This window comes from Chiloscyllium plagiosum, unplaced genomic scaffold (genome assembly GCF_037043375.1).
Source record: "Chiloscyllium plagiosum isolate Xiang-an unplaced genomic scaffold, Cpla_swu_hap1 HiC_scaffold_27, whole genome shotgun sequence".
Taxonomy (NCBI): domain Eukaryota; kingdom Metazoa; phylum Chordata; class Chondrichthyes; order Orectolobiformes; family Hemiscylliidae; genus Chiloscyllium; species Chiloscyllium plagiosum.
The window spans coordinates 37,384,175-37,408,572 of NW_028270165.1; the positions used below are offsets into that span (position 1 = coordinate 37,384,175).

General features: G+C 48.8%; 1 protein-coding gene and 1 pseudogene across 1 annotated transcript; both read left to right on the forward strand.

Annotated features, from left to right (window-relative positions):
* The window catches only part of LOC148143636 (uncharacterized), a 96,831-nt pseudogene extending 89,899 nt beyond the window's left edge, over positions 1 to 6,932 (forward strand).
* A 10,500-nt stretch (positions 6,933 to 17,432) lies between these two features.
* On the forward strand, positions 17,433 to 19,740 carry LOC148143637 (uncharacterized). The gene is given in 2 exon segments (XM_087974403.1): positions 17,433 to 18,734; positions 18,737 to 19,740. Coding segments are annotated over 2 exon segments (1,806 nt in total). The 5' UTR covers positions 17,433 to 17,506; the 3' UTR covers positions 19,315 to 19,740.
* The last annotated feature ends 4,658 nt before the right edge of the window (positions 19,741 to 24,398 follow it).

Below are 24,398 nucleotides of genomic sequence, written 5' to 3' on the forward strand. Positions count from 1 at the left end.
TTGCATAAGCAAATGGGCAAATTAGAACTCAGGTTAGTGTACAGTTATACCCTTTGGGCTGAGTGAGGGCATCTCTCCAGACTCCTAATTACCCAATCTCTCTTACTGTACCAGACCACAGCCCAGCTGCACTCCACCCTTATTACTTGCCCCTTCCCCAGGTTGGCAACCTTCTTCTTTAAGCGCTGACACACATTTATTTTGTCGACAGTACATCAAGATCTGGTTTAACATTTTGTATCAATTCTGCTGGTACATTCCATCCTCGGACATTTCATTGACTTGTACCGTTTTGTGTACCTGAAGCATTTGGATTATCTCAGCTTTTTGCTGAAAGCATAATTTTTTTAAATATAACTTTTTGTGATAATAATTACACACCAAAGTTAGTGTTTAATTAACCACAATTATACACTGAAAAGTAAAGATACTCTTCCCTAAATGTGGGCGGCACGGTGGCACAGTGGTTAGCACTGCTGCCTCACAGCGCCAGAGACCCGGGTTCAATTCCCGCCTCAGGCGACTGACTGTGTGCAGTTTGCACGTTCTCCCCGTGTCTGCGTGGGTTTCCTCCGGGTGCTCCGGTTTCTTCCCACAGTCCAAAGATGTGCAGGGTCAGGTGAATTGGCCATACTAAATTGCCCGTAGTGTTAGATAAGGGGTAAATGTAGGGGTATGGGTGGGTTTCGCTTCGGCGGGTCGGTGTGGACTTGTTGGGTCGAAGGGCCTGTTTCCACACTGTAATCTAATCTAATCTAAATACCTGCAGGGTTAATAGTTCTCTTGCTGTACCCTTTTCTGTATGCTTTTTCTATATCTGCAAAAACAACACTTTACCCCATTTCTAACAGACTATCATTAACTTCACAAGGGAACGGCTGTGAATGTTGCCACTTGGTGTCCTGTTCACACAGATTCACTGATGCTGAGGTAAACGTTCTTAATTGCCTCACAGCATCCTGTTATCACTTGGTGAGCCCAGGTGTCCCTATCTTTAAGTTCTCTCCTCTTTCTGAGCCTTCCGGCCTGTTTATTTTCTAGTGCAGTAAATGTATTCAATAATTCAGCATTACATTTTAGTCTGAATGTTTAAAGACAAGTTTTAAGGCTATAGACTTTCTCACCCAGATGTCCACACCCTATTCCTCCCTTTGATTGCACCGCGATCACTGAAAGAGAAGGCTAGTCCAAACGAATGCCCTTCAAGGTGGTCCAGCCATCAACATCCTGCAGAGCGGCACCACCATCTTCGCAGCTCATCTGGTCATATTTATCATCGCCTTCGACACGTGTGGGTGAGCCATCGGATCGCAAAAGGAGCATCTTCTGGGGCAAATCTATATCACTAAGGGACCTCATAAGCCTAGCAATTAAACACCTAACAATACCAATACTGACAAACAGACATAGCTAAATTGATAAGCCAATTGTACCATGAGCCCGATCTGCAGTTTCCCCAACTAGTCCCTTCAGTCATTCTGTCAAGGAATGCCTGGATCTCTGCTTGTATCTTAGTAATATTGCCAGTGAGATTGGGAATGGCCATAGTGCATTTATCTTGGACAATGGTGCAGACCTCACCCTCCTGGGGGAGTACATAGTCTAAGGCATACCAATTCTGAACAGAGTAAAGACACAGGTCTGATAATCCCAGTTTACTCGGTTTCAGAGCCTCTTTAGTCTTATTTCCTCGAAAGGTCAGGCCTTCAAAGAGGGAGTTGCGGTTCTGTTGACTTGTCACCCCTGCCGATCCTTCCAACCTCAGGGTACTCTGGATTCCCCAGCCTATTGGGTGTCCTGTATTGTCACCCCAGTCCCTTGGGATCCTTCCAGTTGGAGCAAGGTTGGCTGAGACCGACCGCTGCATCCTCCTCAGATGGAGGTTCCATCGACTTGTCCACTGGCCAGGACAAGGTACTGTTGTGGGAACAAGGGCTCCGATAGTGACCTTATGAGGGACATCTTTGCCATCCAGGACAAGGAAATTGGTAGCTTTACCTTAGCTGAAGAAATAATAGTCTGGGTTGGTGTATATTAGGGAGAGTTTGTCAAAATAGGTTACTGAAATGTTACAGCAGGGGTCTGGTCAGGTCTACAGGAGTAAAGGGTCGACGTTTTGCAAGAGGAGTTGCTTGAGCGCTGTAAAAAACGGGCCAAGTGACTCGAGCACTCGCACTGTATGGGAGACAATGGTCCTCAGAATGCTGTTCCCATTGGGCTCTCCCTTAGCTCTATTGTACATGGTCTTGGTGACAGTATCAGGTTCTGAAAAGAGAAAAGGCCTATAAATGCGCAAGGGAAGGGTTCCGTTCCAGGTCCATGTGCCACATAAGGCCTGCTGTACCCCGGCCAGTGTTACACCAACTGTTTGTATACACAGATCCGATGTATTGGAAAGTGATATTTCTCTTCGCAGGGCCGGCAGTCGGAAGTCTGACGAATAGAATGGAATCGGGGACTGGGGACGGGGCAAGTAAGTCATCTCCCGATAGAGAGGAGTAACATACTACTGCCTCTGGGGTGAAGAGCGTTCTGTGGGCCTGTATAAATAAGTTGTTTGTGGATTGAGGAGTTTCCCCTATCAGGCTTCTCTTTTCTCGAGTCGGCCCGTCCTGCAAAATGGGATGGTGTACCTCGGCGTCCTTAAAATATTTACCATACTAATGGGGTTGATCATTTTTATCCTCACTAGGCTTGTGTCTGCAGGTAAAATTAAAAAAAACATGGTAACGACATGGTAACTCCCACTGATTTCTACTGTCCAGATGGACCATCTGGTCTCTCTGATGTAAGAGTCCATTGCAATAATCAATCTTCATCACGTTCCACACGTCAAAAGCGTCTGGTCCGGTGCACTGGACGACATCTCCTCAGCATGGGTGGTGGATAATCTCTGATCATTCCTGGTCGCATCCATACTTAGTGGCTTTCCCCATCAGGACGTTATACGTGATCAGAAAGGTGAGGAGATAAGCGATCCCCCACATGTCCCTCCTCTTAGTTCAAGTATCTGTAATAAGATTAACATTAGAACAACAACAGCAAAATTCAAAACCCATCTACAATGGTGCAGTTGGACCCAATCTGAGCGCCCAGTGACTGTGACCACGGTAGGGGTGTGAAGTAAAACCTGGAAGGGGCCATCCCAACAAGGTTGGAGACCTTTGCCAGTCCAGTTCTTGACGAGCACGAATGAACCAGGCTCTACCCGTGACGAGGCTGAAAGGGAGGGAACATCGCTGTAGGCCGCACGCTCCTGGGAGTAAAAGGCACGCATAACACTAGTTAGAGCAAGAACATAACTAATCATTGCTTCAGTCATGTGGTGGAAGTGGACTGAGAAGGGAGTTGAATCGTTCCAAGGGGTACGGAGGCGGTGACCAGAGAGACTCTCAGCTGGAGACAGTCGTGTCTTGCCTGGAGACATGGATCGCAATTGGAATAAGGCCACAGGGATTAGCATAACCAGGAGAGGCCACACTCTGCCACTAATTTGGCAAGTTTAGTCTTGAGTCTGGTTAAAACATTCAACAAGGCCGGCCGCCTGAGGATGATAAGCACCATGCAGTTGCAGACAAATACAAAGCTGGGAACAGAGTTCTCCGTTAATATTACCTACAAAGTGTGGTCCATTGTCCGAGTTAATGCACGCAGGTATACTGAAGCAGGGAATTATTTTCTTAAACAAAATCTTCACCACAGTCTCAGCAGTAGCGTTAGGAGGAGGGTAGGCTTCAATCCACTTCGAAAAGACATCAGCAATAAGCAAAACACATTTATAGCAACTCAACTCATTTCTACAACTCAATGAAGTCCAGTTGAAGGCCGAGATTGATAGATTCTTGTTGTCTAGAGGAATTAAGGGCTCCGGGGAGAACGCTGGTAAGTGGAGCTGAAATGCGCATCAGCCATGATTGAATGGCGGAGTGGACTCGATGGGCCGAATGGCCTTACTTCCACTCCTATGTCTTATGGTCTTATGGTAAGTGTCTCCAAGGGACCCTCCAGCAAGGGAGTTCTCGTAGAGATACTTGAAGTAAGATGTGGGGCATCGCCTACCCACTGACCTATTTGATCACGTACAACATCCTGATTGGGAAAGCCACTGACTGAGTATCGATGCGATCTGGAATGATCTGAGATTATCCTGGTGTCATTTGGTGCACCAGATCAGACGCTTTCAACATGGAGTCGCTTGAGCGATGGCGTGAGCTGCCAGAGGAAGTGGTGGGTGCTGGTACGATGACAAGTTAAAAGGCTCCTGGATGGGCATCTGAATATTAAGGGTTCAGATGGGTCAGGGCCAAGTGATGGCAAATGCAACTGGAGTCATAGAGATGTACAGCACAGAAACTGACCCTTCGGTCCTTGCTGACAAGATAGTCAACCCAATTTAGTCCCAGCTGTCAGCATCCGGCCCAGGTAGAGGCCAAGTGATGGCAAACGTGACTAGATTAATTTAGGATATCTGGGCAGGTTGGGCCAAAGGGTCTGTTTCCGTGCTATGTTACTCTAATTGTCTTCAGTGAAAGCAGAAGTGTGGTTGTGAAGGCTGGACTTTCAGAGCATGATTTGCCCTGACTGGGAGCAGAAGAGTTTGACTGAAGTGTATTGGTGTTAATGCCTTGATGTCTCATTTTGCTCTCACCTTCTCGGGGTCATTAACCATTTTGTGTCTGGTCCTTCCTCAAGAAGCTGCATTGCAGGTTTACCCTGAATTGTCACCTTTTTTTTTTTGCTTCCCAAAATCAGACCTGCTCACTCTCAGCAGGATCCCAGCGTTGTAAAAGATATTAACTTTCAGGTGGAGGTATCCAAAATTCAGAGAGATGTCAGTCTTGATGTTTTTGCTTTTTCTGCCCCTGTAAGATCCTGAATCAGCACCTTAAGGGGAATTAGTTAGAGCGGAGTGAGAACAGAGGGGGAGAGAGAGTGGGATGGTGCTTTCAATTTTGTGGAACAACAAAAGAATATTCCACAGAAAGTAGAATTACTTGTTCTGAATTTCTACCCTGCACTGATAGTGATGACTTTTGTAATCTCTTTTTGCAGAGTATTTGAAAATCTGAAGATTGAAGTTTCAAAATCAACAGATGAAGGGCTCATGCCCGAAACATTGACTCTCCTGTTCCTCGGATACTGCCTGACCTGCTGTGCTTTTCTAGCACCACATTTTTTGACTGACTCTCCAGCGTCTTCAGTCTTCACTTTGATGTCAATGTCTGACAGTTACACAATCCATCGGGACCGCAACGATTTTTGACTATGATTTCTGTGAGAGGGATCAACGCTTTTTGGTTCCTGTTTGAGGACGTTTTCAGCATCAATGGGACTGGACGAGAGCCCCCACTGTTGCAGCGCACTGTGCGTGGAGCCTGAAACAATTCTACGGCCTGGGAAGGGGATTTCACGGCAGGGAGGAGCTCTACACGTGTTTGTGTGCAGCTGAAGCTGTGGCCATGGAGAAACCTGAGGAATCCCGCCCTGTAGAGGAACCGTGGAAGTGTGGCGACTGTGGGAAAGGCTTCCGTGTCCTGTCTGCCCTGGAGACTCATCGGCGCAGTCACACCGGGGAGAGGCCATTCCCCTGCACCAACTGCGGGAAGGCCTTCAGACATTCCTCCCACCTATTGGCCCACTAGCGGGTCCACACAGGGGAGAGGCCCTTCAGCTGCCCAGAGTGCGGGAAGGCCTTTACCCAGGCCTCCACCCTGCTGAGGCACAAGCGGGTCCACAGGGAGGAAAGGCCTTTCAGCTGCCCCGAGTGCGGGAAGGCCTTCAGCAATTCCTCCACCCTGCTGATCCACCAGCATGTCCACACGGGAGAGAGGCCCTTCAATTGCCCTGAATGAGGGAAGGCCTTTACCCAGGTCTCCAACCTGCTGAGGCACCAGCGTGTCCATACGGGGGAAAGGCCCTTCAATTGCCCTGAATGCGGGAAGGCCTTCAGCGATTCCTCCACCCTGCGGAGTCACCGGCATGTCCACACGGGGGAGATGCCGTTCACCTGCTCTCAGTGTGGGAAGGGCTTCACCTGCTCCTCCAATCTGCGGAGCCACCAGTGTATCCACACGGGGGAGAGGCCCTTCAGCTGCACCAAGTGCGGGAAGGCCTTCAGCAATTCCTGCGCCCTGTTGAGGCACCAGCATGTCCACACCGGGGAGGGGCCGTTCACCTGCTCTCGGTGCGGGAAGGGCTTCACCTGCTCCTCCACCCTGCAGAGCCACCAGCGGATCCACACAGGGGAGAGACCCTTCAGCTGCTCTCAGTGCGGGAAGGCCTTTACCCACGTCTCCTCCCTTATGACCCACCAGCGTATCCACACGTGGGAGAGGCCATTCACCTGCTCTCAATGCGGGAAGGGCTTCACCTGCTCCTTCAACCTCCAGACCCACCAGCGGGTCCACACGGGGGAGAGGCCCTTTAGCTGCCCAGAGTGCGGGAAGGCCTTTACCCAGGTCTCCACCCTGCTGAGGCACCAGCGGGTCCACACGGGGGAGAGGCCCTTCAGCTGCCCAGAGTGCGGGAAGGCCTTTACCCAGGTCTCCACCCTGCAGAGCCACCAGCGGATCCACACAGGGGAGAGACCCTTCAGCTGCTCTCAGTGCAGGAAGGCCTTTACCCACGTCTCCTCCCTGATGACCCACCAGCGTATCCACACGGGAGAGAGGCCATTCACCTGCTCTCAGTGCAGGAAGGGCTTCAGGTATTCCTCCCACCTGCTGACCCACCGGCGGGTCCACACGGGGGAGAGGCCCTTCAGCTGCCCAGAGTGCAGGAAGGCCTTTACCAAGGTCTCCACCCTGCTGAGGCACCAGCGGATCCACACCGGAGAGAGGCCGTTCACTTGCTCTCAGTGCGGGAAGGGCTTCACCTACTCCTCCAACCTGCAGAAACACCAGCGAGTTCACGTGCCATCGCAGGGGGATTGAAGGAGTGACGGCCGAGTGCCATTATCGATTGGACGATCAACCCGGTTCCGAGGACTCCCGGGTTCGAATCCCGCCACGACAGATGGCAGAATTGGTATTCGGTCAGAAATGTGGAGTTCGGAATCTAACGATGAGACCGTTTCAGGGAGGGGGTGGTGCGGGGGAGAAAGCCCCCATCTAATTCACTCTCTCCCTTGTTAGGGAAGGGAACCGCCATTGTGGGAAAGGATTCACTCAGTCGTTCCAGCTGCATCCTTTACCCGGTCTGGCCTACACGTGACTCCAGACCCACAGCAGTCTGGTTGACACTACACTGCCCCTTCCTGGCAAATGAGCGGGGAGAAACTTACTTGGAGACAGGGTATGGGTTGAAATTGCTGAGTGAGGCAATGCTTCCTCCGGGTTAGGGCTTTACCAATGATCCAATTACAAGGTGCGCTTTCACCTTGAGGTGCTCAAAAAGCAACTGCTTTTTCTCTGCCTTTTTGCTGGGGGATTCTGAAGCTGTAACAAAGTTTGGTTGCAATAAAGGTTACCTGAACTTACCACCGGGCTCAGACTCTCATTGAAAGCTTTGAGCTCCAAGAGGTTTTTGTTTTAAAGCTGCTCATTTCTTTCAGCCTCCTGCACTAAGTTTAGAACATAGAACAAAGAACATAGAACAATACAGCGCACAACAGGCCCTTTGGCCCTCGATGTTGCGCCGACCTGTGAAGTATTCTCTGCTCATTCCCTGACATTATCCCAAAATCATCAATGCGCTTATCTAAGGATTGTTTAAATCTCCCTAATGTGGCTGAGTTGACTACCTTAGCAGGTAGGGCATTCCACGCCCTTCCCACTCTCTGCATAAAGAACTTGCCTCTGACACCTGTCTTAAATCTATCACCCCTCAATTTGTAGTTATGCCCCCTCATACAAGCTGACGTCACCATCCTAGGAAAAATTCTTTCATTTTCTACCCTATCTAATCCTCTGATCATCCAAGATATCTCTTTCAAATCCCCCCTTAGCCTTCTTCTTTCCAATGAGAACATACCCAAGTCTCTCAGCCTTTCCTCATAAGACCCTCCCTCCAGACCAGGCAGCAACCTAATAAATCTCCTCTGCACCTTTTCCAATGCTTCCCACATCCTTCCTGAAATATGGGGGCCAGAACTATACACAATATTCCAAATGTGACTGCACCAGTGTTTTGCATAGTTGCAGCATGATGTTGCGGTTCCGGAACTCAATCCCTCTACGAATGAAACCTAACACACCGTATGCCTTCTTCACAGCACTATCTACCTGGGTGGCAACTTTCAGGGATCTATGTACATGGACTCCAAGATCACTGCCTTCCTGATATTCTTCCCAAAGTGAATCACCTCACATTTAGCTGCATTAACTCCATTTGCCACCTCTCAGTCCAATTCTGCGAATCCATCCACCTATGCCTGCATCTAAGTCATTTATAAAAATGACAAACCGCAGTGGTCCCAAAACAGATCCTTGTGGCACACCACGAATAACCGGACACCAAGCTGAATATTTTCCATAAATCATCACTCGCTGCCTTCTTTGAGAAAGCTAGTTTCTAATCCAAACTGCTAAATCACCCTCAATCCCACGTCTCTTCGAAGTTTGGGAGAAGATTTGTAGCTCGGATGCTCGTTGTTGTGGTTCTGTTCGCCGAGCTGGGAATTTGTGTTGCAGACGTTTCGTCCCTTGTCTCGGTGACACCATCACGATAAATGCTGGAGGAAACATCACAGAAGCGCTTCACAGGAGGCTCCCAAGCACTGAGGATGTCACCTAGAGAGGGGACAAAACGTTTGCAACACAAATTCCCAGCTCGGCGAACACAACCACAACAACCCATGCCTCTGCTATTTCTCCAACAGCCTGCCATGTGGAACCTTATCACAGGCTTTACTGAGGTCCATGTACACCACGTCAACTGCCCTACCCTCATTTCCATACTGGTCACCTCAAAAAATGCAATGAGGTTTGTGAGACACGATCTGTCTTGATGAAACCATGTTGACTATCTGAAATCAAATTGTTGCTTGCAAGATGATTATAAATCCTATCTCTAATATTCCTTTCCAAAAGCTTTCCTTCAACAGAAGTAAGGCTCAGTGGTCTATAATTACCTGGGTCATCTCTGCTGCCCTTCTTGAACAAGGGCACAACATTAGCAATCCTCCACTCTGATACTGAGCCTGTAGACAATAACAACTCCAATATCAAAACCAAAGGCTCTGCTATCTCCTCCCTCGCTTCCCAGAGAAACCTCGGATAAATCCCATCGGGCTCAGGGCACTTGTCTACTTTCACTCCTTCTAGAATTGATAACACCTGTGTGCAACTAACCTCGATCCTTTCGAGTCTAATATCTTGTACCTCATTCTTCTCCTCTACAATATTCTCCTTTTCCTGAGTGAAGACAGATGAGAGATATTCATTAACACCTCTCCAATCTCCACAGGGCCCACACTCAACTTCCCACTTCTATCTTTGACTGGCCCTATTCCTACCCTAATCATCCTTTTATTCCTCACATACCTATAGAAAGCTTTAGGTTCTCCTTTATTCTATTTGGTAACGACTGCTCATGTCCTCTCTTTGCTCTTAACTCTCTCTTTAAATCCTTCCTAGCTGATCTGTAACTCTCCATCACCTCATCTGAACCATCTTGCCTCATCAACACGTAAGCCTCCTTCTTCTTTGTAACAAGAGATGCAATTTCTGTTGTAAACCACGGTTCCCTTACCTTATCACTTCCTGCCTGACAGGGACATACCTATCAAGGGCACACAATATCTGTTCCTTAAACCAGCTCCACATTTCAATTGTTCCCATCCCCTGCATTTTGCTACCCTATTCTATGCATCCTAAGTTTTGCATAATTGCATTATAATTGCCCTTGCCCTATCGATAACTCTTGACCTGTGGCATGTTCCTATCCCTTTACATCGCTAAATGAAACCTAACTGAATTATGGTCACTCTCTCCAAAGTGCTCACCTTCTACTAAATCAAACATCTGGCCTGGTTCATTACCAAGCACCAGATCCAGAGTGACGTCCCCCCTTGTCGGCCCTTTGACATGTTGTGTCAGAAAACGATCTTGCACACACTGGACAAAAACTGATCCATACGACATACTAGAGTGAAAGCATGAGGTAAAAACAATGACTGCAGATGCTGGAAACCAGATTCTGGATCAGTGGTGCTGGAAGAGCACAGCAATTCAGGCAGCATCCGAGATGCTGCCTGAATTGCTGTGCTCTTCCAGCACCACTGATCCAGAATCTAGAGTGAAAGCATTTCCAGTCAATGTTGGCGAAGTTAAAGTCCCCCATAATGACCAGCCTGTTCCTTTCACTCCTACCCAGAATAATTTTGCAAATCCTCTCTTGCACCTCCCTGGAACTCTGCAGAGGCCTGTAAAAAAAACTCCAAGCAGTGTGACCTCTCCTCTCCTGTTTCTAACCTCAGCCCACATCACTTGAGTAGACGAGTCCTCATCAAAAGTTCTGTCAGCCACCATTATACTATCCTTGACTAACAAGGCCACGCCTCTCCCTCTTTTACCGCCTTGGCTGTTCTTAATGAAAGATCAAAACCCTGGAACCTGCAACATCCATTCCTCACCCTGCTCTCTCCATGTCTCCGAAATGGCCACAACATCCAAGTCCCAGGTACCTATCCGTGCTGCAAGCTCACCTACCTTATTGCGGATACTCTGGCGTTGAAGTAGACACACTTCAAACCAGTTCGCTGTCTGCCAGCACATTCCTGTCCCTGTCCTTCCTACTCTCATCCTCCTGTGCATTGCAGCTACACCCCCCCGGTTCCCATCCCCTTGCTGAGCTAGTTTAAACCAACCCGAATAGTACCAGCAAATTTCCCACACAGGATATTAGTACCCCTCTGGTTCAAGTGAAGACTGTCCTGTTTGTACAAGTCCCACCTTCCCCAGAATGAGCCCCAATTATCCAAAAACCTGAAACCCTCCCTCCTGCACCATCCTTGCAGCCAGGTGTTCAGCTGATATCTCTCCCTATTCCTTGCATTGCTATCACGTGGCATGGGTAACAAACTAGAGATAACCACTCTGTTTGTTCTAGCCCTCAGCTTCCAATCTAGCTCCCTGAAATCCTGCCTTACATCCCTATCCCTCTTTCTGTGGGAGATTAGAAATGTTTTTGCAGATGGGTGAGGGGGTGTAGTGGGGGGAAGGGAAGGGGAACATTATACAAACGGTCGAGGAATTCTTGTACCATGTAGCATACTTAAGGCTAAGACTTTAATGAATATAGAGGGTCTTTTAAAGAAAATAGTTTTAAGCTAGGGAATAACTTTAAAGTGTTGTAGTTGACCACAAAAAGAAGCAACAGGGGCATTTCACAATAAAGCTTATAGTATGATAAGAGAAACTGGATAAAAGAACAAACTGTAACAAACGAGGAACAAACAATACAGACAAGGACAGCAGGATGGCCAGATAAGAAAATAACTGACAAGTGAGGTAATCGGCTTATGATAGGATGGAAAAAGGGAGGCGTGATCCGCAACTTGTAAACTGAATAAGAAAGCTAACAGTCTCTGTTTTGGTGCGCATTTCTGCTTGATTGTAGAAGCGTCCAGTACTTGCAAGACTGTAATAAATTGTTCTTGTTTCCAAGGCTTTGTCTCAGGCTGATTGATTTGTGAGTGAGTTCTGTTTCTCACATTTCTACCTATGCTGTTGGTACCTATATGGACCATGACTTGGGGTTGGAAACCCTCTCCCTTCAGGACCCCAAAGATACGATCCGAGACATCACGCACCCTGGCACCTGGGAGGCAACACACTAACCGCGAGTCTTGTTCATTCCCAACAAACCTTCTATCTGACCCTCTAACTATTGAGTCCCCAATGACTAACACTCTCCTCATTTCCTTCCTTCCCTTCTGGTGCAACAGGGACAGGCTCTGTGCCAGAGACCTGGGCCCCAGTGCATACCCCTGGTAGGTCGTTATCCCCCCTCAACAGTATCCACTGACTTATACAGCAAGAAGGAAATACAAATAAGTCATCCCTCCTCTCCCAGGAACCTCTGCTCTCTGACTTCAAATTTAAAACCTCAAATCAGTGACTCCCCACTCCTGGGTTGCAGCTGCCGCTGAAAAACAGAAAATGTCACCTTTTTTTTGTGGTTAGCACTGCTGCCTCACAGCACCAGAGCCCCAGGTTCAATTCCCCCCCCAACGTCTGCGCGGCTATCCTCCCACAGTCCAAAGACGTGCGGGTTAGGGTAAATTGGCCAAGCTAAATTGCCCCGTAGTGTTAGGTGACGGGGAATGGGGCTGGGTGTTTTGCTCTTCGGCGGGTCGGTGTGGACTTGTTGGCCCGAAGGGCCTGTTTCCACACTGGAGGGAATCTGATCTAATGTTCTGGAATTTATATATTGATGAACTGAAACCTGCAACCCATTCTAAAAGATGAAGGACTCAGCAGCGGTCCACGTTTGTTCCAAATATTGCATCGGTTGCGTGACACTGTGATGTTTTGGTATTAATTCTGTGTCTTATGATCCTGCAGCACAGCTACCGGCAGAAGAAGCAGCTACAGAAGCTCGTGCTTCCAAACTCACCTGGGTGGGCGGGGTTTAGTCTGGGGGCGGGTTTTACGATCTGCGTTCTGAAGGGGCGGGGCTTACGCGTCGCCTTGGACGAGGAGGGGGCGGGACCAGGACCAGGGGGCGTGGCCATCCCGAAGCCGAAAGTGTGCCCGCGGCCTGTTTCCTCCGCTGGAGCCTCGGCTGCAGTGAGTAAGGTAAAGCTTTATCAATATTTCCTTTTACAGAGTTTGTATTTAATAACCAGTAATGGCTACTCAATATCATCATAAAGTCCCAAAATGCAATTCATTTCAATCCATAGCAGATAAGCACTAAGAGTTAATTTTCTCCGGGATTCAACAGCCTCAGCACTAAAATGGTCTCACAAGAGAACGGCTGTGAATGTTATCACTTGGTGTCCTGTTCACACAGATTCACCGATGCTGAAGCAAACGTTCTTAATTGCCTCACAGCATCCTGTTATCACTTGGTGAGCCCAGGTGTCCCTATCTTTAAGTTCTCTCCTCTTTCTGAGCCTTCCTGCCGGTTTATTTTCTTGTGCAGTAAATGTATTCAATAATTCAGCATTACATTTTAGTCTGAATGTTTAAAGACAAGTTTTAAGGCTATAGACTTTCTCACCCAGATGCCCATACCCTCATTCCTCCCTTTGATTGCACCGAGATCACTGAAAGAGAAGGCTAGTCTAAACAAATGCCCTTCAAGGTGGTCCAGCCATCAACATCCTGCAGAGCGACACCACCATCTTCGCAGCTCATTTGTCATATTTATCATCGCCTTCGACACGTGTGGGTGAGCCATCAGATCGCGAAAGCAGCATCTTCTGGGGCAAATCTATATCACTAAGGGACCTCATAAGCCGAGCAATTAAATACGTAACAATACCAATACCGACAAACAAACATAGCTAAATTGATAAGCCAATTATACCATCAGCCCGATCTGCAGTTTCCCCAACTGGTCCCTTCAGTCATTCTGGATCTCTGCTTGTGTCTTAGTTAATATTGCCAGTGAGATCGGGAATGCCCATAGTGCATTTATCTTGGACAATGGTGCAGACCTCACCCTCCTCGGCAAGTATATAGTCTAAGGCATACTGATTCTGCACAGAGTAAAGACACAGGTCTGATAATCCCAGTTTACTATGTTCCAGAGCCTCTTTCGTCTTATTTCCTCGAAAGGTCAGGCCTTCAAAGAGGGAGTTGCGGTTCTGTTGACTTGTCACTCCTGCCGATCCTTCCAACCTCAGGGTACTCTGGATTCCCCAGCCTATCGGGTGTCCTATATTGTCACCCAGTCCCTTGGGATCCTTCCAGTTGGAGCAAGGTTGGCTGAGACCGACCGCTGCATCCTCCTCAGATGGAGGTTCCATCGACTTGTCCACTGGCCAGGACAAGGTACTGTTGTGGGAACAAGGGCTCCGATAGTGACCTTATGAGCGACATCTTTGCGATCCAGGACAAGGAAATTGGTAGCTTTACCTTAGCTGAAGAAATAATAGTCTGGTTTGGTGTATATTAGGGAGAGTTTGTCAAAATAGGTTACTGAAATGTTACAGCAGGGGGTCTGGTCAGGTCTACAGGAGTAAAGGGTCGACGTTTTGCAAGAGGAGTTGCTTGAGCGCTGTAAAAAATGGGCCAAGTGACTTGAGCACTCGCACTGTATGGGAGACAATGGTCCTCAGAATGCTGTTCCCATTGGGCTCTCCCTTAGCTCTATTGTACACGGTCTTGGTGGCAGTATCAGGTTCTGAAAAGAGAAAAGGCCTATAAATGTGCAAGGGAAGGGTTCCGTTCCAGGTCCATGTGCCGCATAAGGCTGCTGTACCCCAGCCGTTGTTACACCAGCTGTTTGTATACACAGAGCAGAGCTATTGGAAAGTGATATTTCTCTTCGCAGCGTCGGCAGTAGGAAGTCTGACGAATGGAATGGAATCGGGGACTGGGGACGGGGCAAGTAAGTCATCTCCCGATAGAGAGGAGTAACATACTACTGCCTCTGTGGTGAAGAGCGTTCTGTGGGCCTGTATAAATAAGTTCTTTGTGGATTGAGGAGTTTCCCCTATCAGGCTTCCCTTTTCTCAAGTAGGCCCGACCTGCAAAATGGGATGGTGTGCCTGGACGTCCTTAAAATATTTACCATAATAACGGTTGATCATTTTTATCCTCACTAGGCTTGTGTCTGCAGGTAAAATCAAAAACACATGGTAACGACATGGTGACTCCCACTGATTTCTACTGTCCAGATGGACCATCTGGTCTTTCTGATGTAAGAGTCCATTGCAATAATCAATCTTCATCACGTTCCACACGTCAAAGGCGTCTGGTCCGGTGCACTGGACGACATCTCCTCAGCATGTGTGGTGGATAATCTCTGATCATTCCTGGTCGCATCCATACTTAGTCGCTTTCCCCATCAGGATGCTGTACGTGATCAGAAAGGTGAGGAGATAGGCGATCCCCCACATGTCCCTCCTCTTAGTTCAAGTATCTGCAATAAGATTAACATGAGAACAACAGCAAGATTCAAAAACCCAACTGGACAGGGTCCACTCCTTTTGTTGAGATCCAGGATTCTCTCCTCCACTTCCCCCCTTTTGATTGGTGCAGTCAATCAATTTACAATGGTGCAGTTGGACCCAAGCTGAGTGCCCAGTAACTTTGACCGCCGTAGGGGTGGGAGGTAAAACATGGAAGGGGCCACCCCAACGAGGTTGGAGACCTTTGCCAGTCCAGGTCTTGATTCCTGAAGAAGGGCTTATGCCCGAAACGTCGATTCTCCTGTTCCCTGGATGCTGCCTGACCTGCTGCGCTTTTCCAGCAACACATTTCCAGCAGTTCTTGACGAGCACCAATGAACCAGGTTCTACCCGTGACGAGGCTGAAAGTGAGGGAACATCGCTGTAGGCCGCTAGCTCCTGGGAGTGAAAGGCACGCATAACACTAGTTAGAGGAAGAACGTAACCAATTATTGTTTCGGTCATTTGGTGGAAGTGGACTCAGAAGGGAGTCGAATCGTTCTCAGAGTATGGAGGCGGTGACCAGAGAGACTCTCAGCTGGAGACAGTCGTGTCTTGCCCGCAGATATGGATCGCATCTGAAATAAGGCCACAGGGATTAGCATAACCAGGAGAGGCCACACTCTGCCATTAATTTGGCAAGTTTAGTCTTGAGTTTGGTTAAAACATTCAACAATGCCAGCCGCCTGAGGATGATAAGCACCATGCAGTTGCCGACAAATACAAAGCTGGGAACAGAGTTCTCCGTTAATATTACCTACAAAGTGTGGTCCATTGTCCGAGCTAATGTACACAGGTATACTGAAGCGGGGAATTATTTCCTTAAACAAAATCTTCACCACAGTCTCAGCAGTAGCCTTAGGAGGAGGTTAGGCTTCAATCCACTTTCAAAAGACATCAGCAATAAGCAAAACATATTTACAGCAATTCAACTCATTTCTCCAACTCAATGAAGTCCAGTTGAAGTGTCTCCAAGGGACCCTCCAGCAAGGGAGTTCTCGTAGAGATACTTGAACTAAGAGGTGGCGGATCGCCTACCCACTGACCTGCTTGATCACGTACAACATCCTGATGGGGAAAGCCACTGACTGAGTATCGATGCGATCTGAATCGATCTAAGATTATCCTGATGTCATCTGGTGCACCAGACCAGTCGCTTTCAACGTGGAGTCGCTTGAACGAAGGCGTGAGCTGCCAGAGGAAGTGGTGGGTGCTGGTACGATGACAAGTTAAAAGGCTCCTGGACGGGCATCTGAATATGAAGGGTTCAGATGGGTCAGGGCCAAGTGATGGCAAATGCAACTGGAGTCAGAGATGTACAGCACAGAAACAGACCCTTCGGTCCAACCCGTCCTTGCTGACAAGATAGCCAACCCAATTTAGTCCCAGCTGCCAGCACCCGGCCCATATAGAGGCCAAGTGATGGCAAACGTGACTAGATTAATTTCGGATATCTGGGCAGGTTGGGTCAAAGGGTCTGTTTCCGTGCTGTATGATTCTAATTGTCTTCAGTGGATGCAGAAGTGTGGTTGTGAAGGCTGGACTTTCAGAGTATGTTTTGCCCTGACTGCGAGCAGAAGAGTTTGACTGAAGTGTGTCGGTGTTAATGCCTTGATGTCTCCGTTTGCTCCCACCTTCCCGGGGTCATTAACCATTTTGTGTCTGGTCCTTCCTCAAGAAGCTGCGTTGCAGGTTTACCCTGAATTGACACTTTTTTTTTGCTTCCCAAAATCAGACCTGCTCACTCTCCGCAGGATCCCAGTGTTGTGAAAGATATTAACTTTCGGGTGGAGTTATCCAAAATTCAGAGAGATGTCAGTCTTGATGTTTTTGCTTTTTCTGCCCCTATAAGATCCTGAATCAGCACCTTCAGGGGAATTAGTTAGAGCGGAGTGAGAACAGAGGGGGAGAGAGAGTGGGATGGTGCTTTCAATTTTGTGGAACAACAAAAGAATATTCCACAGAAAGTAGAATTACTTGTTCTGAATTTCTACCCTGCACTGATAGTGATGACTTTTGTAATCTCTTTTTGCAGAGAAGTTGAAAATCTGAAAAGGGAAGTTTCAAAATCAACGGATGAAGGGCTTATGCCCGAAACATTGACTCTCCTGCTCCTCAGATGCTGCCTGACCTGCTGTGCTTTTCCAGCACCACATTTTTTGACTGACTCTCCAGCGTCTTCAGTCTTCACTTTGATGTCAATGTCTGACAGTCACACAATCAATCGGGACCGCAACGATTTTTGACTGTGATTTCTGTGAGAGGGATCAACGCTTTTTGGTTCCTGTTTGAGGACGTTTTCAGCATCAGTGGGACTGGACGAGAGCCCCCACTGTTGCAGCGCACTGTGTGTGGAGCCTGAAACAGTTATACGGCCTGGGAAGGGGATTTCACGGCAGGGAGGGGCTCTACACGTGTTTGTGTGCAGCTGAAGCTGTGGCCATGGAGAAACCTGAGGAATCCCGCCCTGTAGAGGAACCGTGGAAGTGTGGCGACTGTGGAAAAGGTTTCCGTGTCCCGTCTGCCCTGGAGACTCATCGGCGCAGTCACACCGGGGAGAGGCCATTCCCCTGCACCGACTGCGGGAAGGCCTTCAGACATTCCTCCCACTTGTTGGCCCACCAGCAGAAACACACGGGGACGAGGCCCTTCAGCTGCCCAGAGTGCGGGAAGGCCTTCAGCACATCCTCCCACCTGCTGACCCACCAGCGGGTCCACACAGGGGAGAGGCCCTTCAGCTGCCAAGAGTGCGGGAAGGCCTTTTCCCAGGCCTCCACCCTGCTGACCCACCAGCGGGTCCACACGGGGGAGAGGCCCTTCAGCTGCCCAGAATGCGGGAAGGCCTTTACCCAGGCCTCCACCCTGCTGAGGCACCAGCGTGTCCACACGGGGGAAAGGCCCTTCACCTGCCGAGAGTGTGGGAAGGCCTTCAGCAATTCCTCCACCCTGCTGAGGCACCGGCGGGTCCACACGGGGGAGAGGCCGTTCACCTGTTCTCAGTGTGGGAAGGGCTTCACCTGCTCCTCCCACCTGCTGACCCACCAGCAGGTCCATACGGAGGAGAGGCCCTTCATTTGCGCTCAGTGCAGGAAGGGCTTCAGGTATTCCTCCCACCTGCTGAGGCACCAGCGTGTCCACACAGGGGAGAGGCCATTCAGCTGCCCCGAGTGCGGGAAGGCCTTCAGCAATTCCTCTACCCTGTTGGCCCACCAGCATGTCCATACGGGGGAGAGGCCCTTCAGCTGCTCTCAGTGCGGGAAGGGCTTCACCTGCTCCTCTAACCTGCGGAGCCACAAGCGGGTCCACACGGGGGAGAGGCCTTTCAGCTGCCCAGAGTGTGGGAAGGCCTTCAGCAATTCCTCCCACCTGCTGACCCACCGGCGGGTCCACACGGGGGAAAGGCCCTTCAGCTGCCCCAAGTGTGGGAAGGCCTTCAGCGATTCCTCCTCCCTGCGGAGGCACCAGCGTGTCCACACGGGGGAGAGGCCGTTCACCTGCTCTCAGTGCAGGATGGCCTTCAGCGATTCCTCCCACCTGCTGACCCACCGGCGGGTCCACACGGGGGAGAGGCCCTTCAGCTGCCCCGAGTGTGGGAAGGCCTTCAGCAATTCCTCCTCCCTGCTGACCCACCAGCATGTCCACACGGGGGAGAGACCGTTCACCTGCTCTCAGTCCGGAAGGGCTTCACCTGCTCCTCCGCCCTGCTGAGGCACCAGCGGGTCCACACAGGGGAGAGGCCCTTCAGCTGCCCCGAGTGTGGGAAGGCCTTTACACAGGCCTCCACCATGCTGAGGCACCAGCGTGTCCACATGGAGGAGAGGCAGTTCAGTTGCTCTCAGTGCAGGAAGGGCTTCACCTGCTCCTCCCACCTGCTGACCCACCAGCGGGTCCACATGGGGGAGAGGCCCTTCACCTGCTCTCAGTGCGGGAAGGGCTTCAGGCATTCCTCCCATCTGCTGACCCACTGGCGGGTCCACACGGGGGAGAGGCCCTTCAGCTGCCCCGAGTGCAGGAAGGCCTTCAGGTATTCGTCCCACCTGCTGACTCACCAGCGGGTCCACACGGGAGAGAGGCCCTTCAGCTGCCCCAAGTGTGGAAAGGGCTTCAGCACATCTTCCACCCTGCTGAGGCATCAATGGATCCACACCAGGGAGAGGCCGTTCACCTGCTCTCAGTGCGGGAAGGGCTTCACCTACTCCTCCCACCTGCAGGAGCACCAGCGAGTTCACGTGCCATCGCAGGGGGATTGAAGGAGTGACGGCTGAGTGCCATTATCGATTGGACCATCAACCCGGTTCTGGGGACTCCTGGGTTCGAATCCCGCCATGACAGATGGCAGAATTGGTATTCGGTCAGAAATGTGGAGTTCGGAATCTAACGATGAGACCGTTTCAGGGAGGGGGTGGTGTGGGGGAGAAAGCCCCCATCTGATTCACTCTCTCCCTTGTTAGGGAAGGGAACCGCCATTGTGGGAAAGGATTCACTCTGTCGTTCCAGCTGCATCCTTTACCCGGTCTGCCCTACACGTGACTCCATACCCACAGCAGTCTGGTTGACACTACACTGCCCCTTCCTGGCAAATGAGCGGGGAGAAACTTACTTGGAGACAGGATATGGGTTGAAATTGCTGAGTGAGGCAATACTTCCTCCGGGTTACGGCTGTACCAAGGATCCGATTACAAAGGGACAACTTGGTGCTGGCCAATAGTAAAGACAGTGAGGGGGGTGGGACAGGGGAGGTGTGGTGTGTGCACTTTGACCTTGAGGTGCTCAAAAGGCAACTGCTTTTTCTCTGCCTTTTTGCTGGGGGGATCTGAAGCTGTAACAAAGTTTGGTTGCAATAAAGGTTACCTGAACTTACCACTGGGCTCAGACTCTCATTGAAAGCTTTGAGCTCCAAGAGGTTTTTGTTTTAAAGCTGTTCATTTCTTTCAGCCTCCTGCACTAAGTTTAGAACATAGAACAAAGAACATAGAACAATACAGCGCACAACAGGCCCTTCCGCCCTCGATGTTACGCGACCTGTGAACTATTCTCAGCTCGTTCCCTGATACTATCCCAAAATCAACCATGCGCTTATCTAAGGATTGTTTAAATCTCCCCAATGTGGCTGAGTTGACTACCTTAGCAGGTAGGGAATTCCACACCCTTACCACACTCTGCATAAAGAACTTGCCTCTGACATCTGTCTTAAATCTATCACCCTTCAGTTTCTAGTTATGCCCCCTCGTACAAGCTGATGTCACCATCCTAGGAAAGATTCTTTCACTGTCTACCCTATCTAATCCTCTGATCATCTTATATGTCTCTATCAAATCCCCTCTTAGCCTTCTTCTTTGCAATGAGAACGGACCCAAGTCTCTCAGCCTTTCCTCATAAGACCCTCCCTCCAGACCAGGCAACAACCTGGTAAATCTCTTCTGCACCGTTTCCAATGCTTCCCACATCCTTTCTGAAATATGGGGACCAAAACTATACACAATATTCCAAGTGTGGCCGCACTAGCGTTTTGTATAGTTGCAGCGTGATATTGCGGTTCCCCGGAACTCAATCCCTCTACGAACGAAACCTAACACACTGTATGCCTTCTTCACAGAACTATCCACCTGAGTGGCAACTTTCAGGGATCTATGCACATGGACTCCAAGATCACTGTCTTCCTGTTATTCTTCCCAAAGTGAATCACCTCACATTTAACTGCATTGAACTCCATTTGCCACCTCTCAGCCCAATTCTGCTAATCCATCCACCTATGCCTGCACCTAAGTCATTTTAAAAATGACAAACCACAGTAGTCCCAAAACAGATCCTTGTGGCACACCACTAGTAACCGGACTCCAGGCTGAATATTTTCCATAAACCACCACTCGCTGCCTTCTTTCAGAATGCCAGTTTCTAATCCAAACTGCTAAATCACCCTCAATCCCATGCCTCTGCATTTTCTCCAACAGCCTACCATGTGGAACCTTTACTGAGGTCCATGTACACCACGTCAACTGCCCTATCCTCATCTACATGCTTGGTCACCTTCTCAAAAAACTCAATAAGGTTTGTGAGACACGATATGCCCTTGATGAAACCATATTGACTATCTGAAATCAAATTGTTGCTTGCTAGATGATTATAAATCCTATCTCTAATATTCCTTTCCAAAAGCTTTTCTTCAACAGAAGTAAGGCTCACTAAACCTGTAGACAATGACGACTCAAATATTAAAACCAAAGGCTCTGCTATCTCCTCCCTCGCTTCCCAGAGAATCCTTGGATAAATCCCATCGGGCCTACTTTCACTCCTTCTAGAATTGATAACACCTGTGTGCAACTAACCTCGATCCTTTTGAGTCTAATATCTCGTACCTCATTCTTCTCCTCTACAATATTCTCCTTTTCCTGAGTGAAGACCGATGAGAGATATTCATTAACACCTCTCCAATCTCCACAGGGCCCACACTCAACTTCCCACTTCTGTCTTTGATTAGCCCGATTCCTACCCTAATCATCCTTTTATTCCTCACATACCTATAGAAAGCTTTAGGTTCTCCTTTATTCTATTTGGTAACGACTGCTCATGTCCTCTCTTTGCTCTTAACTCTCTCTTTAAATCCTTCCTAGCTGATCTGTAACTCTCCATCACCTCATCTGAACCATCTTGCCTCATCAACACGTAAGCCTCCTTCTTCTTTGTAACAAGAGATGCAATTTCTGTTGTAAACCACGGTTCCCTTACCTTATCACTTCCTGCCTGACAGGGACATACCTATCAAGGGCACACAATATCTGTTCCTTAAACCAGCTCCACATTTCAATTGTTCCCATCCCATGCATTTTGCTACCCTATTCTATGCATCCTAAGTCTTGCATAATTGCATTATAATTGCCCTTGCCCCATCAATAACTCTTGACCTGTGGCATGTTCCTATCCCTTTACATCGCTAAATGAAACCTAACTGAATTATGGTCACTCTCTCCAAAGTACTCACCTTCCACTAAATCAAACACCTGGCCTGGTTCGTCACCAAGCACCAGATCCAGTGTGACCTCCCTTCTTGTCGGCCCTTCGACACACTGTGTCAGAAAGCCCTCCTGCACACACTGGACAAAAACTGATCCATACGACGTACTAGAATGAAAGCATTTCCAGTCAATGTTGGGGAAGTTAAAGTCCCCCATAATGACCAGCCTGTTCCTTTCACTCCTACCCAGAATAATTTTGCTAATCCCCTCTTCCATCTCCCTGGAACTCTGCGGAGGCCGAAAAAAAACTGCAAGCAGTGTGACCTCTCCTCTCCTGTTTCTAACCTCAGCCCACATTACCTCAGTAGAACAGTCCTCATCAAAAGTTCTGTCAGCCACCGTTATACTATCCTTGACTAACAAGGCCACGCCTTTCCCTCTTTTACCGCCTTGGCTGTTCTTAATGAAAGATAAAAACCCTGGAACCTGCAACATCCATTCCTCACCCTGCTCTCTCCATGTCTCCGAAATGGCCACAACATCCAAGTCCCAGGTACCTATCCGTGCTGCAAGCTCACCGACTTTATTGCGGATACTCTGGCGTTGAAGTAGACACACTTCAAATCACTTCACTGTCTGCCAGCACATTGCTGTGACCCTGAAATCCTGTCCCTGTCCTTCCTACTCTCATCCTCCTGTGCATTGCAGCTACACCCCCCCGGTTCCCATCCCCCTGCTGAGCTAGTTTAAACCCACCCGAATAGCACCAGCAAATTTCCCACCCAGGATATTAGTACCCCTCTGGTTCAAGTGAAGACTGTCCTGTTTGTACAAGTCCCACCTTCCCCAATTATCCAAAAACCTGAAACCCTCCCTCCTGCACCATCCTTGCAGCCAGGTGTTCAGCTGATATATCTCCCTATTCCTTGCCTTGCTATCACGTGGCACGGGAAACAAACTAGAGATAACCACTCTGTTTGTTCTAGCCCTCAGCTTTCACCCTGCTCCCTGAAATCCTGCCTTACATCCCTATCCCTCTTTCTGTGGGAGATTAGAAATGTTTTTGCAGATGGGTGAGGGGGTGTAGTGGGGGGAAGGGAAGGGGAACATTATACAAACGGTCGAGGAATTCTTGTACCATGTAGCATACTTAAGGCTAAGACTTTAATGAATATAGAGGGTCTTTTAAAGAAAATAGATTTAAGCTAGGAAATAACTTTAAAGTGTTGTAGTGGACCACAAGAAGAAGCAGCGGGGGCATTTCACAATAAAGCTGAAGTGAAGTGATTCCGCAATAAAGTGATTCCGCAACTTGTAAACTGAATAAGAAAGCGAACAGGCTCTGTTTTGGCACGCATTTCTGCTTGATTGCAGAAGCGTCCAGTACTTAGAAGACTGTAATAAATTGTTCTTGTTTCCAAGATTGATTTGTCTCAGGCTGATTGATTTGTGAGTGAGTTCTGTTTCTCACAATTGGGGGCCTCGTTCCGGGATCCAGGACTCAGACCGCTCGACACTCTTGGGATGACCGGGGAGGTGCACCTCGCCGATTTCGGTGATCTTCGACTCCCTTGCTTGTCGCTCGCGGTTTGGGCGAGTACGATCCGGACTGGGAGACCCTGGAAACAAGGCGGGCAGACGCGGCGGGTTAGGTCGGGCCACTCTTGTGCACAGGAACCAGGTAGGGAAAGGTCTTCAAGGATATATCCGGGCGACTGGGGGCAGCGGTATTTACTGCAAGAATTGCTGCGGGACGGGGCGCACCGAAATGACCAGGTAACTCTGTGCACAGACCAAGGTCAGAAGAGAGACCTTTTATGTCTTGCCTTGGTGGTCGGGACATATAAAAGTATGGGGAATTGGCAATATATAAAATTAAGCATATGTCAATGGAAAACAGCCAGTGTCAGAAGGGCTAGTAGTTGAAGGGCTACTGAGGATGCCCTTCATAACTAACTTATGACCAGACGTCCAGATGAATATTCAAAAGCTAGAGGAGTTGTTGCGGAAAGCTCAAAGTGTCTGTGAGACACGGTGTCTGTGTGTGTGTGTGAGAGAGAGAGAAAGAGCTGTACAGCAACTAGAAAGTTTAACCCGTTGTGATTTGGTTTGAATGCACATTTGTTTGTTGGTGATTGAATGTTTTTGCTTTGTTCCCTGGAGCTTGAGATCCGGGACTGTTTTGAATCTGATTTCTACTATGGAAATTTTAACATGATTTCTTTTCAGGTTAAGGATTTTACAGATAATGAAATAAAATGTTAACTCCTGTTCTTTTTACAGGTCATGACTGCCTTACTATCAGTTTCTAACTAATCTCTTTTATCCTTCCATAAAAGTGATTTATGGAGAACAGTTGAAGTCTCAAAAAGCATATAGTT